We start from the raw sequence: 20,880 nt of genomic DNA, 5'->3' as shown, positions 1-20,880 counted from the left end.
GCAGCTGATCAACCGGGGAATCAGACAGCTGAGATCGCACTTAAACTGATAATTAATTAGGTCTATTTCTCATTGCCACCAGTGCGCTGGGGGACTGCACATGTGCATCTGCACTTGTTAGATGGACAAGTCCTGGCTGTTATCCAGTGTTGAAGCCAAAACAAGACTGGTCAAGCTGTTCGTTATTTTCGCACCAGCGTTTGACATTTGGTGGATGCTTTTCATCCAACGCTGGGACCGTCTGCGGTTTTAGCATGGGCTATTCCTCCAGCGGGAAATGGATAATGAGTGCTTTTGTTCTGACAGTGCCATGTGTTTATCCATTGAGCAACACTAAACAGCACAGCCCAGATAAATGCTGCTCTCTCTGTTTCTTTTATGAAAAAGGGCTATTTTTACAAGTTGTTCGTTAGGCTCCATCCTGCAATAATTTCAGTTCAACTTCAGCTACTAAATCCACTTCACCAGCCTAGTGGAACGACCTACAGGCATAATTGGGTAACTAGTTTTAAAAGTTGAGGGTTTATTGAGACAAGTACTGCTTGCTATGCTGAAATGAGGCCTGGATCCTACTCAGCGTGTTCTACGAGGAGCACAGATTTGCAAAAGAATACTGCTAAATATAAGGCTTGAAGTGATGTTCTCTCCCATGCAAAGAGAAAAGCAGAATGGTACAACAATGTGTAATACAACCCAAGCATGTAAAATGCCTAAGGTTTTTGCAGTTTGTCCTTGTCCTTGTCCTACAGCTTTAGCGTGGGTATGTGAGATCCCAAATCTTCTCATCATTGTAGAAAATCAAGACAAAATTGTTAAGAAAGGGGCCATTTTCATTTGAGGTATACTGTTATGGTAAAGAACATTAGAGGTAAACAAAGTTGCAGATAAATCAGTGCAAAGGGCTATGGTTAAGGTTGAGGTGAAGGGGTAGCAAATGAGGACTGCATGAGTCAATAGAATGTTCCCATTGGTATTACAAGATAATATATGTGTGCATGCATGTGAATGTGCAAATCTGTATTGGAGAGAAGACTGATTGATTATTGTAATGGGTTGGAAACAAGCCTATAAACATCCTCAGATGCTTAGTCTATGCAGGTCGAAAGGGTAAAGAACTATATTAGGGACTGTACACAAATTATTAGGGGAGTTATGTATTTTTTTCTTTTTACTGATGGAATGGTAGTCTTAACTTTTTTGAGAGAGCAGAGAAGGGCCTTTTAAATGTTTCTCTTTCCAAATGTATATTTTAGCCTTCCCATGTAATTCTGTCTCAGGGCTTTATTTTTCCCATTACAGTTAACTAGCTAATAGGACCAATATGTCAGTTTTGAGAAGCACAGAATAGAATTATCCTAATGGATAATAGTGATTAAATGTTATCTCAACCAATAGTCATTCCCTTCTTCACTTTAGTCTGCATCATGACAGAAAGTTAAAAAACGTGTCATATTAGGTCGGTCTGTATTATAATACAGCCTTTTATTTAGTATGTTAGAAATAGAGAGTGGCTGGAATATTCATCATTTTGTTATGTTTGCTAATGTGCAAATTGCTCATTTAAATTGATGATTACTGTGAAAATAATTTTTCCATTAAAAGAGAGCTCCACTCAGCATTCCACCTTACATTAACAACTATAACATTGTTAGACTCATGATGTTAATAAAAAAGGATCTAAATCGATGCAACAGAACTAAAGATATCGTCTTTTGTATTCCATCCTTGTCAAAATCTGGAACCTACATTACCCACAATGCAACTTGACCGCCGAGATTTGGGTGTGTTATGCTAGTGGCGGCTAATGTAGTATAAAGCAGAGAAGAGTGGGCTACAGAGGTCTGCTAAACTCACTTCTTCTAACTCCACACCCCCAGATTTTTATCTTTTTAATTGCAATTCATCAGATTTTGTGCAGTTCCCCTCTGGAGCTACAAAAGGCTTTATACAACTTTTTTTACATATACCTGTAAACAGACATGTAAAATCAGTGAGTTTCCCTGTAATATATTAAGGCTTAAAGTAGATTACATCTTGAATTCTTTATGCTTTGCTTCTTTTAGTTATTAATATGTTAAAACTAGTTGTACCAACACCCCATTCATTTGTGTACAGTACCTTAATCTTAATATTGATGATTACGTTTGCTGTTTGCTGCCTCACACTATACATTCTCCCGACCCCTATACCGTACATACCTCCACTCCGGTTTTATGTGATGTGCACTGGGAGTTCATTTCATCAATTCATGCCAGAGTCGAAGGTGAGGCAGATCAGCAGACCTGAGACCTGAAGGGGAGCAGAGAACTATAAAATGTAAAGATTTATTGAGTGAGTGAGCGAAACAGAAAAGAGCAGAGAAAGTGAGGGATCGAAGAAAGGCAAAGGACAGAGGCAGAGAGAGGAGGTGGGAACTGATTGAAATACCCAGCGAGCTCGCAAGACAGCAAGTGAATAAGGCATCTGGCTCATCCAAGAATGCACCTGGCAGGGCAGGTCGACTAAGTCAGTTACTCCGACGCCTTCGCAGAGCACAAGCTCCTGCACTAGCAGATGCTAAAGCATCTGAGAAAGGCACACTAATTACCTCTGAGGTTTGTTTGTGGTGTGCCGAGGGGCTCCACTGATGAGAAACACATAGTAGGACAAGATCAGAGCAAGGCAAAATAGATTATGTGTGTGCTGAGGCAGTGGGTACTTGGAAACTAGTTGTGCGCTTAAGAACGGGTCACTTTAACAAAAAATGTGTCACTTGTTAGTGCTGTTTTGCAATCCTATTCAGAGAGGGGAGGTTTTAAAAGTATTTTTTTGGTATTGGACAATTGGTTTAATGAAAGGCATGGAGGTGGAAATGAAAGTATTGTGTTTGCCTGCATTTAAAATGTTTTGAAATACTGTTGTTAAGAAGGTTTTAGTGCAAAATAAGGGCACCATGTGTAGGTGTGTTTTCGTTATCATGACCTCTTGCAGAAATGGACAAACAGGCGTGATTCTCTGTTGCAGTAAGAGCTATCAATGCCTTTATCCCAGCCCATTATCTGTGCTCTCATGAAAGTCATCACAATATTGGGAAATTAAATTACAGCACAATGAAAGTAGAGCTCCGCACACAGGGAACTGGTCAGAGTCTGCACTGTGAATGTAGTTGCAGTAACAGGCTGAACAAGCTAGTCATCCATACACCCACAGCTGCGTGTGGGTGTCAAAACGAAAAAAATCTGTCATTATGGAGAGGTGAAAAGATCTCTCTTTCTCCAAATGTTCCTGCTGCCTGGTTTGTTTTTTAGATTTTTATTTTTCTTTACAGAAATATACTGCACCAGTAACGCAACAAGCCCATAAACTAGCTTCCCTTTGATTTGGGTTTTTTCATGTACATATGCATCTAGATATCTGCTGAATGACATCAGGGTGACTTTATTAGTTAGTATGATGAATCAAATTTCAAACACACAACCTGCGCCGACCTTGGTTGTGCCACAATCACAAAGGTAATCCATGCAATGTACATTCTACGGCATAAAATAAATATTGGAATCAGATGTTGCCAATGCACAAACTATGTCACCCTAATTATTTAATATAAGGTCTTCCAGCTATGCAAAAGGAGCATATCTTTTCTTTGTGCTCTGAGTGTGGCTTAATATACTCCCATGTCTTTTAGCCGGCATCCGGCTTCCTGCCTGATGGAATGTAATTGGCCTCAGGAGAGAGCACGCTGTAGGATGAAGTGATGATCACTAAGATTTAGAATAAGTACAGAGGGCACTTCCTGGTTTGTAGTGTCAGCCTACTAAAAGGATACATGATTTGAGGGGGGATTGTCCGGTGTACTGATTCTAACTCTACATTCATGATAATGCCTCGCTCTGAGTTGCATACACCTTTAAGACACTGCATGTATTGGTCTGGGGAATCTAAAATTGACAGGCGCCGGCCTCATTTCCTTTCTCGGTGCCATTCAAGCAGCCGTTATGTTATAGCAAATAAAAAGGAGCAGGTAAACTATGAACTGGATTTATGATGGGAGTTATTGAAAAGGTCATCAATCAACAGTCTGATTCAACTTACAGTAATGGATATGGCAGATATGTGAGGTTTAAGTAGGAGAGTGAAGACCCCTGCAGAAATAAAATGGAGGAACACTACCCCCGTGGCTAGACTTAGTAGAAGGTCAGGAGAAATCAAGCCGTCCGAGTTATTAGAAGAGAGATGTCAGGAAATGCGGTTAGAGAGATGTTCAGGAGCATCATATGCTTGGTATGCAAATGATAATAGCTTATAAATTAGATCAAGATGATCTCTAGATGATTAACAGAATGAGAAAGCAGATTGCAAAAACACATTGCTTCAGAAAAAAAGGGAATGACTTGACATAAAGTTAGACGCTAAGAAATGTCTTGATAAAGCAAAGGGATCCCATTTAGATGGGAGGCAGCTCATTACTGAACTGCATTAGTTGCTATGCCAAAATGTGCCAATAAAATCATGAAATCTAAAATCTGGATCACCACTGTACCTAATAGAAAATTCGAAATACGAGAAAATTCGTGAATGCGACAAGTTCTCTTAAAGTATTCGTAAGTGCTACTTAAGCTAACGAATCTGTTCATACAAGTTTGCATGAGCCTCTTTGTCTGTTTCTTGTTTTGGGTAGACATTGCATTGTGTCGCTGTTTGAACCAGCACAATCATGTAGTGTTTTTTTTGGGGTGTTTTTTTTGAGGCCGGGGTTGGGTGATACCTTTGCTACTTCCTAAACAAAAGACCTCTGAAACCTGCTTTGCCCCTCGATCTGTGCCTTCCCTTAACTGCTTGTGTTATTTAAGCGTATGACACTTTTGTGACCATTCAATAAAAAAAAGCAGCCTACACTCACAAGAGTTTTACCATTGTTTGTTCCCTGTCTTTCGTTGCTTCTTTCGCTTTCCCTTTTTCCTTGTTATGAGGCATCATCATCATAAGATATTAGACAGTGAGGAAATGATCCCATATATTGAAGGCCAACACTGTCATTTGGAGGGAAAAGCCCAATTCAGTCACCTCCCCGTGTTTGCTCTCAATAAGGGACAGTGCTATTTTTACCATTCTATAGCAGCAGAAGGAGGGGGGTAGGAACTTGCTGAGGGATTCCCCCGCACTGCGGTGATATACCGCCTCAGGGCCATCCCGAGGGATTTGTTTTTCAAAATTACATTGAAGTGACTCAAATTGCTTGACTTGAACGGGGGTTCATATGGAGTACACGGTGATTATATATCATATCAGGCTTTGATATGTGTCAGATGTAATGATGATTCTTTCTTTTTCAGTTTATTAACGCATTTTCTATTCAGTCCTATTGAGCTGCAGTCAATGACGGTAAGCTAGCTGCAGCATATGCTGGGGACAGAGAACATATGCCCTGTGACAAACAATGTTAGCAGGATATTTCCTAGATACTGGTGGTATCACGACATAGCAGTCAGTATGCTAGCACTGCAGAAAAGAGAGAGATTAAATTGAATATGGGTCAGTTCAGAGCCAAAACTCTGCTATCTGAATTCTCACACACCCTGAATGAAAGTGATTATCTAGTCGAGTTAATTGAATAATTGAGGCTTGCTGGAAATCATTTCCACTGGTCACTGTCATTATCGCTGCTGGAAACATATGCTAATAACCAAAGAGCAGTGGTAAAGCTGTGTGTATTGGGAATTCATGTGTTGTGGGAAATGGGAGAGTCGTCAATAATTCATAATCCATAGTCCTAGTTCATAGAAAATCTGAGCCCACCTCCCTAAAAGAAAAAAAAAAAGTTCCAGGGCAGGTGATGCAAAGCTGCACTCTTCCTCATCTGAAATTCAATTTGATTGTCTCCATGCAAGACTGATGAAGATTCCTTGGCCGCGTGTTTGTACAGGCTACATGGTTAATTTAAATCATTTATGTCTTGTGCACTGTAGCAGCTCGCTGGGCTGCCCACCTGCTGATACTCTGGCGGGAGACGGAAATGCATACCTAACGCGTGATTCTGCTCGGGGAGAGACGGGGCAGAGGGAGGAGGGGCAGAAGTGATGTGATCAGTCAAAACAAGGCAGTGTAAAAGACACATTAGTCATTTGTAGGGCTTGATGGAGGGTAAAGTTACAGTGGTAATGGAGGAGAGGGGGAATCCAAGTCTACAGTACTCATTATTAGAGCAAATGAAATTTTCACCACATGCTGTGATCAATCCACACTGACCACTTTAATGGGACTATGACTGATAACACTTATTGCCCTTTATGTCACAAAATCCTGGAAACTGACATGGATTCATTTTCTTACCAGTACATTACTACAATTAGTATGTGATCATTTTATTAAACCTAAATGTATTTAGGACTATACAAATATGTACTATTTAAGCGTAATATCAACTAAAATAATAGAGATCTTTAAACAGTTCCTTTGACACTCAACTGAAATGGTTCTTCAAGTGGGTCCTTCTTAACCCACTCCGATTTATTAAGTTTTAGTACACTACCATGAAGTTCAAGAGAGACAGATTTAATGGTCATAATTGAAGCCGAGACATTGCGACTTTCCTAGAATTTCCCATAATGCAACTCAGTGGCGTCTTTCATTAGGCCCCCTGCCTCTAAAATGGCCACTTTCAAACCCCACACCCAAGCTTCCTGTGAAATATTTTTATCATCAAGCCTAAACTCAGATGACCCTGATGACATCATCAGCGTTATTTTATCAGACTTTGGAAAGCTCCAGAGCCACAGAAGACATTATACAGAGTAGAATCAATCATAAAGGGGCACTCCAGCCATTTAGTATTTCGGTTATATTAGGCTGAGGGATTCACAAAAGCCAGATTAAAGAAAGAATGGTCAAAATTAAATAAAATTTTCCTGACTTTTAGTCCCAAGTATGGGTCAAGCTCCAAAAATGCTGGATCCTACCATTCCCATAATGCAACTCAATTGCATCTTTCATTATTCCCTCCCTGTCTACTAAATGGCCACTTCTTTCAAACCCCACATCTCCAGTTTGTAATACAGGCTTTCTGTATCATCATCATCATCATCAAGGGTTATCATTATCAATTCTGAAAAGTCAATCAATTCTGAAAAAGTCTGAAAATATAACCTTGATGACATCATCAGGGTTATTTTTCAGACTTCAGAAAGCTCCTCCAGAGCCACAGATGATATTACACAACTGTTTTCACAGGCTGAGTAGTACTCCTTATGACAAGTAAACTAAACTTCATATGCAAAATTGCCCCTTTAAGTCTCCTATAGTTTCAGTTGGTATGAGCTTTAGGTGTTGACATCTTAAGATTGCTTGTTTTGTCCAACCAACAGTCCAAAATCCCAAGATGTTAAATTTACAATGATATAAAACAGAGAATCAGCAATCTCATATTGATAAATTAGTTAACTATCAGAAATGTTGCAGATAAATTTTCTGCCGATCAAAGTAATTTAATAATTATTTCAGCTCTACGTGCCTTTCAGAATAAATAATTTGTGCTGAGAGATGATAGTAGTACAATGAACGGTAACTGCGATCTTAATACTAGATTTTTTTAAATATGAGTTTATTTCTTCCCAGATGACTGGTTCTACGGTTCGGGGCTGCGGATACCAAACAGGCCATAGTTCAGTTTCATCACTATACTGTACATTTATGGCTCAGTGCCAATGCGCTTTCCTTCTCATGCTGTGTGACCAATCTGGATCCTGTGCTGACTAAGATCTTCCCTGTTCAGATCTCTGTGTGCTAACCAAACCTGGAAAACATACTCATTAAGCATGAAGTATTAATAAAAATAAAAGGAATGAATAATTAAGATGCAGAAATTGCATAATTTTATTTAATTCTGTCCTTTAGTTAATCTTGACAATGCAAAAGTGAGTGTTTTCTAAGCATTAGTAACACGTTGTTGAGATAGTGCGTGAGGGGTGTGCAAAAAGACAAATAACTACCTTAGTTATGTAACGTTTTTGGGAAGCCATGCTCATTGCAATGGCCGATTTAATCTGCATTTTTGTTTGTGTTTGGTGTGAACCTGAAGGGCTGCAGCACCAATGTGCAGACATGTGTGCCTTTGCCAGTGCCAGCTTGGTGCGGGCTGGTTTCAATTCAATGCCACAGCGGGCAGAGGGGAGATCATGGCATTGCCCAGAGAGAGAGAGAGAGAGAGAGAGAGAGAGAGAGAGAGAGAGGTGCAGACAGGCCGAGATAAAAACAGAAATAGAGAAGAGAGACTTGGGTAAGTGGATTATGTGATGTGGAAGGAGGGAGGGAGGGGCTCTGTCCTCTATCTCCGCTGCCGCTTCTGCTCTGGTCAAATACTACTTGAATCAAGGCAAAACATAAACATGTACTTGCTTACCGTCCTATTTTTTTTTAAACTTACACAACCGTCCTAAAAATGTTGGATTTCACAGGACTAATAGTATCCTCATGGCTGGACTTTAAGTACTTCTTGCCAGTGCTTATTTAGCTTAGGTGCCAGATGGCAAGGGTTTGTTACACAGAGAGATACAAATAATATCATAATCTCACATGAACACTCATGTTTGCAAACACTTCAGTGATTTAAAAGAAAACCAGTAATTAGCTCAGTCGTAAAGCACATTTGTAAAATGTAGTTTGAGCTGGTAGCTATCAGCTCAGCAGTTTGAAGTGACTTATATGTCAACATTTTATTCTGAGAATAGTTATAGGCTAACGTGAATAGTGATGAAAAGATGAATCATTCAACATATAATCTTACTTTTTGAGATCTGATTAATTGTTGTTTCTTGCTTTTTCTGTTTTATTTTCTATTTCATATCATTAGAAACTAAGTATCTTTGAGATTTCTGACTGTTGTTCAGACAAAATAAGTGATTTATCTTGCGATTTTTTATTTTTTGACATTTTTCTTTTCTTCTTGATTTTATAGACTACACAATAACCTCTTCCAAACAAGACTAAGAGTGTACAGCCGTGCTACAGGTAGAGGCTCTGTGAGGCTATACTTATAGGCACAGCACTGCCATGCTAACATCAGCATGCTAACATGCTCAGTCACAATGCTAACATACTGATGCTTAGCAGGTAATATTTATCAGATTCACCTTCTTAGTTTAGCCCTTTAGCATGCTAGCATTTGCTAATTAGGACTAAACACAAAGTACAGCTGAGGTTGATGGAAATGTCATTAGCTTTCCATGACCGACAGACCAACATTGACTGCAACTTAGAGCCATGCCGCTAGTGTGGCTAAAAATCATTGATAGATTAATCATTATTGAAAATAATCATTACTCACAACCCAGAACATGAGGTTTCCAGAGCAAATCAGAAACTGGCATGAAAACAATAAAACAAAAAATGAAAATATACACTAAGGTTCATGAGTGGTCAGCAGTTCCCATACAATAAATGGTCCACCTCACCTGTTCAACTTAAACTGAGCCTATGTCACTTTTGCTGAACAGCGGGCACTGTGGGGGTAAATGCTAAAAAATAGGATAATAGTAGCACAAGTGAAGAAGAGTCATTAAGTCAGTGAATTCACTCAGTAATGTCAGCTATGCCGCAACACATATCTAATGTTTGCTAACATTAGCCACCATAAGGTGCTGGTCATACCAGACCAAGTAAGGCTGTAGTAACAAAACCTGTGTGTGTATTTAATTGAGCAAGGGCATGTTGTAATGTTTATGAATTCAGTGTTTCATTTGTAAGATGAAGAATGCGTTTTTTGTTCTTTCAAACGTTACACAGTCCCGTTTTAACAACCAGCTAATACATCTAAGACTGCGTTTACAGGAAGTGGTAAATGAACTCCAAAGCTCATCTATACTGCAGTTGAGCCTTTGAGTCTTTTTGATTTAGATTGAATTTGGGGAATGGGGAAATATCAATTAGACTAACAAATTAGGTATGAGCTCAGAGAATAGCACAATAAAGTGTTACTTAAAGCAAGTATTTCCATTCAGGTCCCCTATGGAAAGAAAACAGTAGCAATAACAAAACTGCATAACAGTTGTTGACAATCATTTACTGTGTTTTGATGGAAGAAATATAGTCCTATAAATCTCAAGGGTCAGCCTATTTGAATTAAATGAAAGGCAGCATATGTTTAAAAAGCTTTTGGGCACCATTACAGTTCTGAGACTTTGTGAATCACCGTGCCTATACTGGGAATACACTACTGTTGATATATTAGAACATTTCTATGAAATGTAGCTGCAGCTACATGAGTCAGCCTGCCCACATGCTTGTTGTACAGTGGCACATTACTGTATGGCCGTACATGAACCAGTTGGCCCACACTCCTTCCAGCTTGTAGGATGCTGTCTCATGTCATATAAATATTAGGAGCACTAACAGTGGGGAATGGGCCGAGCAAATATTTCAGAGCTGTTAATGTTTGCTTGTGAGGTCTGCTGCAGCTTGTTCAATGCAGGAACACTTGTGTCTGTCTGTATAATGTAAGTAATTAGAATAAAATGTTTAGTATGTATCAGATGTGACCTATTCTTACTGTCTTTTTTCCTTTATTTGTATCCATAGGACTACACATTGACCATGTATTTCCAACAGTACTGGAGGGACAAGCGTCTAGCCTACATAGGAATCCCCCTCAACTTGACCCTGGATAACAGGGTTGCCGACCAGCTCTGGGTCCCCGACACCTACTTCCTCAATGACAAGAAGTCTTTCGTCCACGGAGTCACTGTCAAAAACCGCATGATCCGCCTGCATCCGGACGGAACCGTTCTGTACGGCCTCAGGTGGGTTCTGCTTCGCACTGCACACAAATTGTTATTTGTCTATATGTTTGTTCAGTGATGCTTCTGAGTAGGTATTGTGTGCTGCATGGTTAGCCTTCCTGTGTGTTTTCTTGCTACCCAAAAATCAGTACTTCTTTGGCTCTGAGAAAAAAATCTGTACATTTTTCCCACAAAATTTTAAGGTTTTCATGGCTTATATCACGTCTTCTGTTGTATGTTTTGGTCATGCTCCACCAAGGCCTCCCCCTATTTCCCCAAATTTTGATTTGGAAAAGATATGAAAAAGTCTGGTCCTGTTCTCTCTATATATTTTTTTAATTGTCAACAAATCCTAAAACAGTGCAAGGTCCAAAACCAACAATAAATTGATCCTACGACTGAGTCTGTGTAGCCAAAGTCTTATATATCTTATTCCTCTGTGCCATAGAGCTTAATTGTCGCCCAAAACTATTAAAAATACATCAATGAATCACACCGTTGCACTGGGTAACATGTTCCTTCATTACCCTGAACCTGGGCACTGCAGTTTATTTTGAATTTCACATGCACCGTCCTGCTACCAGAAATACTCACTAGAGCACCAAATGTGTATTAATCCGCAACTGAACATAGTCTCCAACAAATACACTATTTCCTCCTGTTTGAGTAACGTTTGCTAAAACTACAGTGCCCAGCTGTTTGAGCAAATTACTGAGCCTTTTTAAAAAAATGAAACAATATCTTTGTAACCAACCTGTTTTTAAAGGTCAGTGTATGGCAGTCTGAAAGTATTGTGAGATGGACTAACACATTGTTGGTTTTGGTCTTTTTCAAATCCATATCCTTTAAAATACACGTCTTCTAAATTGATTCTACATGTAATTATATGCTATTTTTTCCCAGTATAGTGTAGAAAGTGAGTTTATTTATGTTGTTACAGTGGTAATGTACAATTTCTAGGCCATGCAAATGAGCAACACTCCCCACAACAGGCAACAAAGGGAATCTCAGGGTCAAAAATGTTCTCAGATGTTTCCCAGTGTTAAGTTAATTCTATGTGTTTAAAGCCCTATTACAGCACCACAGTTTCCCAAGCTGAGAACTTGGCAGTTCTCTGCTGCTGGCCGCTGAGCAGCTAGAGGATTATGTGTCGTGCTCAAGGGCACCCAGGCATTTGAGTTTTTAAGGGAGGGAGGGTTCAGTTGGAGATCACCCATGAAAAGAAGTATGAACAGGTTAAAAGGTGCATTAATGCAATGCTAAGCATGCAGCTGTTGTTTGAAATTTGTTTCATAAAGCCCTTGTTTTGAATTTCCATTGAGCTTTTCAACAGGCAGGTTCAGAAGAGTTAGTGTGAACCTATGAATATGGATGCATGCTTTGAATTATTAGAGTGCAAAGCAAAAAGTGTGTGTATGTGCGTGTGTCAGTGTGTGTTTGTGCGAGTACTTGCATGCTTGTATCTGTATCTGTCAGTGTTCATACTTTACAGTCATACAACCATGCTTGGATTATGCAAGTGGAGTTCATAGCACTTAGCCTTGTGGGCTACTTATAGACCTCTCAATGCTTTCAATCAAAGGGAGAGGGACATGTGTGACGTGGTGTGTGTGATATGAGCTGTTACATAAATGTAAGTTAGGTAAGGCTGAGTAACATGTTGAATTAGTGTCGTCAAAAATATCGATATTTTGATAAATATCGATACTGAAATATCTGAACGGTACCAATACTAATTTCCCGAAGTATCGATACTAGCCGCACTTTCACTTCTCTCCAAAGCGCGTTGTTGACCACCACACACGCGCACTCGCACTCGTCTCATTCGCTCTGGTTAGCAAAACTGAAGTGAATGGAAAGATGGCGAGTGCAACGCCCGCGCGACCGGCTTTGGTTGATAAGGAACACAGCAGGAGTGCTATCTGGAAATATTTTGCATATGAGGCAAATGAACATGGAAAGCCGAAGGACACAAGCAAGCCAATATGCAAGAGATGCTACAGAACAGTGCTAACAAAAGGCGCTAACACCACTAATATAGCAAAGCACCTGAGAGACCGACACCCGGATCTGTATAAAGAATTTCTCGAGGTTGGTATTATTATTATACATTACTGACACTCTATCCTCCAATTTGATATTGTTAATCTGTATTGTTAAAAGCACTATATAAATAAAGGTGACTTGACGACTTCATGTCGATCCAGTGAGCACTGTTTTCGCGTGTGATGCACGCACGTTTGCGTTTAAATCTGTTCATCAAATAACGTTAATGTATTAACCAGCTTTTATGACCGATGAGCAATGCATTTGTTACAGTATATTTTAATCTTTGATAACAGTAGGTATTAGGTAAAAAAAATATAACGGATCATGTTAGCTCTGGTCCAATGAAAAAATATTAACAAATAGAACTTTGGATTTTAATTAGTACATGTATTAGTGAATGTTAGTTTAAATCAACTTTTAACTTTGATTAACAAATGTTTTGTAAGTATTTTTCATTGCTTATTCATGTTAACAAATATCTATTACCATTAACCTAAGTTCTTAGATTAGTTCATTCAGTTAATTTTAAAAGTGTGGTCAAAAACTGCAGCAACAGATTCCATTTAATTATTTTGTTTACTAATTTGATACTTGATGCATAAGATTGCACTGATTTTGTTTTTGCTTGAAGTTTAAGTATATTTTATTTTTGATAAAATGATTTTACTTGGAAATACAAAAGATTGCACTTTTTTTTTTACTTGCACTTTATTGGTTTTTGAATGTAATGCAATCTGAGAGGCTTTTGAACAAGTGCACTACCTCAGGACAGTTTTGTTAATGTAAAATATATGTTCTAGACTTGTTATATTTAGCTTTAAATAAAAAAATAACCCCTTAATATTGTGGCAGTTTTTTTTTCCGTGGTATCGAAAATGGTATCGAATATCGATATTTTTCAAGGTATCGTATCGAAGTTAGAAATTCTAGTATCGTGACAACACTATGTTGAATACATGCTAGTTGTGTGTAATATAAAAAGTTTTGTCATATATAAAGTTAGACACTTCATCAGAGTCCTCTGATGAAGATACTTTGGATCTTACCTCTGAAGTGTCTCCTGATACAAGATTGCCCTACTCTGAGAGCACCGGACAGGCCTTATTCCTTGTGAGTAGGTTTAAGCGCACTTAAAGGGACAGTTCACCCCAAAATCAAAAATACATATATTGTTTTGGTGTGAGCTGCCGAGTTTTGGAGATATCGACCGTAGAGATATCTGCATCTTTTTCATGTAATGGATCTGCATGGCACTCGGCTTGTGATGCAAAACTCGGCAACTCACACCAAAAAACTCAAGATGGATAAATAGCACTACAGAGGAAGAAGAGGAAAAAATATGTATTTTTGATTTTGGGGTGAACTGTCCCTTTAACCTCTTCCTACATGTATAACTTACAATAGTGCGGTGTTCACCTGAGCAACCGCAACCGCTGCAGCTTCCCTTCCAGAATCAGAAATAACTTTATTGATCCCCGAGGGGAAACTCTTTAAGACGGAGCAACGGCAACAGGCAGCATGCACGCCGGCGCATGCGCACTATCCCTTCCGCTACTTAGCCAAGATGGCGACCACTGTGGGTGAGAAGTCTCCAGCGTTCCACATTCAACGTTTTGACCACAGTATACCATCCGGGTACTCATAGTGCATTGCATTTTGCCATAATTGTTGTGCGAACGCAGTTATGCACTCAAAATTGCAAGTGTAAGTATTGAAGAACGCAAACAGAGACACAGCATCTGTCTTTTTGCTCTTCAGAGTTGTGTGTGGTATAAAAAGTTTCTTCACATATTGAAAAGTTAGAAAATCTACATGTAAACTGCAGTCTGTCACAATAATTGCAATACGTCTATATCTTCAAGACCCAATGTTATGTTGCTGTAATTTTAGCTGTATAATAATATCACCTAATGGGTTTCCACAGCTGAGTCTTAACTGAATGACATGCAGTGGCTAACTGCCAAGCAGCCGGCTTTTAATCAGGGCAGACTTAGCCTAAATCATAAAGCTTATTTTAACTGTCTGATTATGAGCCGTTTGAGCACATACATCTGATAAACAAAGGCATACCTCCTCATGACCCAGTTCAGATGAGCAGGCACTATACTATGCCAAAATGTGTTGCCTCAATATGTTGAGGGGGATATGAACTGCTTTTAAATACAAGAGTGAGGACTGCTTGTCTGTCTGTGATCTATAGTATAATTACGTATACAGTTACACAGTCAGCATTTTACCTTGGAGGCGGTGCCTTAATCTTATTTTAAGATTAAAATGCCAATAATCTCCAGTAATATGAAGCAAAGGTGTTTCTTAGTGTAAAGACAAATGGACATTCAGTTTCCTTTGAAGATGATAAGACAAAGTCAAGTGCTAGGACCTTAATGCGTTCATCTAATTGTATTCCCACAGCCCCTTGTGCTTCTCTGTTAAATAACCACTTACCTGCATTGCTGTTTTTATAATAACAATTCAAATGGGCCAGAAAAGATGATAGTCACTCCTTCCTTACTACCTTCCTTACAATACAATTTGTGTAAATCACAAACAGTATCTAAAATATTCTCTCTTGCACCTTCTCTTTCCCCGTCCTCGTCTTCTTTTTCAGGATAACTACAACAGCAGCGTGTATGATGGATCTCAGGAGGTATCCCCTGGATGAACAGAACTGCACTCTGGAGATAGAGAGCTGTGAGTAGAGATACCTAATGCCTTTAGGACCGACTGTCAGCACACTGCGCAGGCTGAGAAGAAAACCAACACAGTCAAATTTGAGTAACAGTATCAAACCTGGTTAATTTTTTTATTTTCAGTTCTGTAGCATTTGTTTCATATCAGTCTCAGGTATCAGAAAGATGGGGTTTACCTGGAGACTTATGAGAGACAATTTAGAAGAAAGAATGGTCAAAATTGAAGCAGCACAGGCCGAGATATCCTGACTTTTAGTCTTTACTATCAGTCAAGTTCCAAAAACACTGGATGCTACACGAGATTAATCAATTCATACATTTTCTTGACAACTTGCTAACCTTGTAGCATCTACTGTCTTGAGTGCTAGCAAGACAACAGTATCTCCAAAGCATGTAGCAGCACCAAAGCAAAAATAATGAGTAAGATAATGGCCTACAGCCAAAGATTTTATGTAGGTAAAAGTTACACAGAATAATACGGAAATTACACTATTTCTTTCTGATAGCAGTGACGTTTTTCGCTCTTTTACTAAGAAATGAAGCTGGGGGATGATAAGCGACAACAGCTTAAAAAAATCACCAATAAATAAGTGGTTGTTGACATGAAGTCAACTGTGTCCATACCACCAACATTAACCTATATTAGCTGATTTTTTGGCCACATGGGGGCAGAGGAAACAAACTGTAAACACTACGCTGACATGGCTAACTTGTTCTGCTCACTCTCCTTTTAGCTCTGTTTTGATCTCCACCAACTGCTGAAGGAAATTTCTGGTTCTTTAGCAGCTAAATGCTCCACTATTTTCATCAGCTTTGTCTGTTTGCTGTTAGGTGGTGGCAGGTAGTGTGCAGTGGGTTTTTAGAGCTTTTTTCGTTGAAAACAGCTACCTGCTAGTGAGGTTAGTGAGTCTTGAGAGTGAACCAGTAAAATTGTGGGTCGTAAAATCAAAACAATGAACCGAAAGACGCTAAAATGCTCTGTAGAGCAGAGTCACGTGATAATTATCTGTGGGTTTTTCGCTACGAGCGACTCCTTTCACATTACACAGTCATTTGATCCATTGTTAATATAAAAATATTGATTAGAGCCGCTTTAAGTTTATAAGATTTTAAGTTTAATATTAATGTAACAGAGCACTCCTCTAAGGTTGACTAATGCTAATGCTCTACTATCACTCAACATACTGCAGCAAATGTCAGCACTGGTCCTCAAGACACCTGCTGATTTTCATTTTAGCCTATTAATTGGGCACGCCAACTATCTGGTTAGAAAACAAGGATTAGGATTATCAGAGACACATGGATCCTGTTGGCATCCTTGTAGGTTAAATTAAGCTATAGCCAGTTTCTCCAGAATGGAGCACATTCAAGATCTTTTCAGATTTTGTTTAGTTTCTGTATTAGAATAATAAAGTACAAAAATACAGAAAGTGAAGCAAGTGCTACCAAGGACAGAGGAAATGTCAGCTATTTTTAAATTCTTTTGACATTTGTGTGAACTCAAGTGAACCTATTAACTGACTTGCTTTTCAAAGCAACTCTGGTTCTTGGAAACAACTTCAAACATTTTCCCCCCCCTCTTCCCAAATGACAGCCCAGTTGTATGATCAGCAACACTGCATATCTTGGTCTCCAGCGATGGTTAGACAGATGGTTACACCTTGGTTGGTGTGTGTGTGTGTGTGTGTGTGTGTTTCTTCTTGTGCAGATGGCTACACCACAGACGACATCGAGTTCTACTGGAAAGGAGGCGAGTCGGCTGTAACGGGGGTGACACGGATCGAGTTGCCTCAGTTCTCCATTGTCGATTACAAGTTGGTGTCCAGAAACGTAGTCTTTTCCACAGGTAAATGCTATACTGTAATGTGTTGTGTATGGGCTTTGGCCTCCACAAACTGAATTTCCTTTGGGAATAATACATGACAGACTGACAAGTAGATGTTACATTTTAGATGATATTGTTCATAAAGCATTGGCCTATTTTCAAGCTGATTATTTAATCAATTCCTGTAGCAAACAAATCTGTGCCAAAGCTTGATCTGTTGATCTTAAATCCTCAGAGCCGAAGTTGTGTTTGTCAGTGCTTCTAATTGGGTTGAAGAGAGGAAATGCGCTGTCTTTGAAGTATCCCTCTAGCAACAGCAGCTGATGCAGGGATGTTGGAATGGTACTTAACCAAAACATGCCGTAAACGCTGTGATTTACAGAGCACATTGTGTACATGTCAGGTGGTCCTTGAGTCTGAGAGGTTATCGTGCTGACATTAACAAAATGTAGCTGAAGACCCCAATCAATTCAGTCAGTCAATACAATCAATTATTGTCGCAGTAAAAGCCCCCTTTGTGTTTCATATTAAATATGTATTAAAACTATACTTGTTTAGCACCATTCTGACTACTCAAAGCACTTCACATATTACATTTACCCCATTCACACACAGATGGCAGATGCTAACTGCTCAAAGAACACACACTCACAGCCCTCGGGAGCAATTTGAATCTGCTTTGAACACTGAATCCTGGCTGGGGGAAGCCAGGAGTGAGCCACCAACCTTCCGACTGGGGGACGACTCGCTCTACCACTAAACCACAGGCGCCCAATAGTTGTGACTAAATAAGCAACAAACCTAAGTTAAAGTTTTTTTTGGGGGGGGGGGACGACATCCTTAGTTATTAGTTTTGAGGACTTTAGAACAGTCACAAACAACCACACAACTTGTCGCAGACAGAGCAGGTTCAGTTCAACAGTTTTAATGAAAAGAACAAGGCTTACAGGCAGGTTGTGGTTACAACCAGGTAAGCAGTCAAAAACAAAAGAAGAAGAAAAATAAGACAAGGTAAACAAGAGCCAGTAAACACCAAAAGTCCATAAATGAAGGTACAGACTTTCAAGACTTAAGTATTTAACTGAGGTAGGGGAGACAACGAGACACAGGTGAAAACAATCACAGCAATCAAAGCAAAAAAAAAAGCTATCCCGTCCACTTCAAACCGGCAGTAAAACTCTCACATGAAATAACTCAGACTGTTCTAACTTTGGCTTGAAAATTGTGTCTTCATGTAGATGCGCATTGTTTATAGTAAGAAATTACTGAGAAAATATGTTTTCAGGGCCTTTAAGTTTGAGTGTATTCACATACTGTATATTCTTAAAATAATTTGACTCTTGAATTCTTTCTGATAAATTTTACATCCACGAAAGCTTTAACACCCTCAAAATAAAGGAGCATGTTGTGTTTAGCTGTCACATACTTTTAGTATTAGTATTAGAACTACTTTTAGTTTGTATCAAAGCTCAGATTTTACATTTCATGGTAAAATAAATAAATCCAATGCCATAAACTACTTGAAAACAAAGCCAACAGTTATGTAACAGAGTTTCAATGGCCTGCAGCAAACCCAAATGATCCCACAAACCCCTAATGAAAGTTTACTGATCAAAAATGAAACATGGATGCTCAGGAAATAGTAAATGCTAACACAAGAAAGAGGTGTACACGGCTTATAATTATTTTGTCGTTGGTGTCATCATTAACTGGCATTGTGAAACACATCAATCAAGTGTTATTTATAGGATCACAATGGCCATTTTCAGTAGAGCTTTTCATCTCTCAGGCCAGTTAATTAGAAGACAGGCTGACATGTTAAGGAAATTTGTCAAGTTACTATACATGAAAAACATTTGCAGTATCGTATTTTATGTAATTAATTTGCGTTGCTAACTTGGAAAAGTGTAGAGTGATCCAACAATCCTTATTGCTCACAGGGGTATTCTGCTATATGCTGTGAACTTTTCATGTGTCGTACACCAAGGTCCTAAATTAATCTGATTTTTATGTGTTTATTTAGGCCTAGATACAGAACTTGACTCTCCCTAACCAACTGCCATATAATCTGGTCAGTGGTGACACATTCAAAAAGGCAGTTTCTCCACAGCTGGGGCGGGGAAATAAAAGCTGTGACATTTAGTAATAACATAATTTCTCACAGACGTTATGCTCAAGAGGAGGAGCCACACCCAGTCTGAAAAGGACATAAATAGTAAATCATTTTTTTGTTTGCTTTTTGGGTATTTTTAATATTTCTGTTGAGGCTGCACAGTGTTTTTTCCCATCTCAGTGCGTCACTCTGAGTTGCTGCTCAAGTTACCACATCCTTTGCTTTCACCCTAATTTTCACTGTATGTCTTTGTCTTTATCTCACAATGTTGCGCATGTGCTGCACTGCGTTTACCATCATTCCTGGCTGTGTACACTACATGCGTGTCTCTGCCCTCATGTGTGAATCACATGTGAATGTGCCGAGGCGAGCGCACCAGAGTGCACTTGTTTATGAGAAGTGGCATGTCCCCTGCGGGTGGCGACTATTAAAGTTTAGTGACCAGTGATCTGCTCCCGTGCTCTTGGCAGGATGTGTGAAGCACATCAAAGTCTCCCCGCAAGGCTGGCTAATGACCAGAGTTTCCTCCATTACATGTGCCACTAGCCATCCTTTAATGCCCTCCCTCTTTTTCTTGCTTCATATCCCTCCTTTCTGTTCTGTCTTGGTGTCTCTCTCACTTCTTTTACTTTTTCCTCTCTCTTGGAAGAGGTGTGGTTGGATGCCAATTACCCTGCTCTCTGACAGAAAAACAGCCCAGGATTCAGAGCATCATATATTCATGTGGAATAAGGCCCACAACATCACTTATTCTCCTCGAAGCACACATACAAACACTGCCTGTTTGTGTGTGTATGTACAGTATGAATGTCCATATGCAAATGCATGTGACCAGACAACATTGCTGTGTTAGGTGACATTTAAGTTTGTTGTTTGCACATTGTGCGCATTCATCAATGTCCTTGCTATCATCCCCTTTATTATCTTCATCCTCTCTGTTATCTTCGTTACTTCAAGATGGCTGCACTAATAACAGCTTTAAATATTCTATACCATCTATATTTCATGTTTTTTCTGTAATTTAACAGTACAGCCCTTAAATTTCCCTTCACGTTTGTGGATTTTAGAAAACATGAAATGCTTCGTTTGAAAATAGCCCCGAAAGTGCAAATTTTAAAATGAATATTGTGGTGAAATTCATTAGTTTGCCTCAGCACTCTTGTCTTCTCTGCATACAAAGATGACAACTTCAGTTTCTAAAGGAATTCCCAGTTTTATTTGGATGGCGGTGATACAGCAGCAGTGTTAAAAAGAAACCGTTTCACCAAGACTTTTTTGGTACAATTATGCTGGAGTGTAAACTTCAGTAAAAAGTAGGACATAGGTGCTAACGTTAGCTTACACTCCTACACTTTGATATAGCAGTATCCAGGAGGTTCCACATAGTGGGGAAATATCGGTGGATGTGCTGTCTTGAACTTGAACCTTTCCTTACAGTGTCTCTGTCAGTCAGTG

General features: G+C 39.2%; 1 protein-coding gene across 5 annotated transcripts in view; it reads left to right on the top strand.

The window, feature by feature from the left end:
- The window catches only part of LOC122871849 (gamma-aminobutyric acid receptor subunit beta-3-like), a 65,536-nt gene that overhangs the window by 29,914 nt on the left and 14,742 nt on the right, over window positions 1–20,880 (top strand). For all 5 annotated transcript variants that reach the window (XM_044187313.1, XM_044187314.1, XM_044187317.1 and 2 more), the window contains 3 exons: window positions 10,549–10,769; window positions 15,406–15,488; window positions 17,196–17,333. In XM_044187313.1, the coding sequence (XP_044043248.1) occupies window positions 10,549–10,769; window positions 15,406–15,488; window positions 17,196–17,333 (442 nt within the window). The remainder of the gene's footprint in view (window positions 1–10,548; window positions 10,770–15,405; window positions 15,489–17,195; window positions 17,334–20,880) is intronic.

The sequence above is a fragment of the Siniperca chuatsi genome, linkage group LG24 (genome assembly GCF_020085105.1).
Source record: "Siniperca chuatsi isolate FFG_IHB_CAS linkage group LG24, ASM2008510v1, whole genome shotgun sequence".
NCBI lineage: Eukaryota > Metazoa > Chordata > Actinopteri > Centrarchiformes > Sinipercidae > Siniperca > Siniperca chuatsi.
This window is presented reverse-complemented; position numbering and strand designations above follow the sequence as displayed.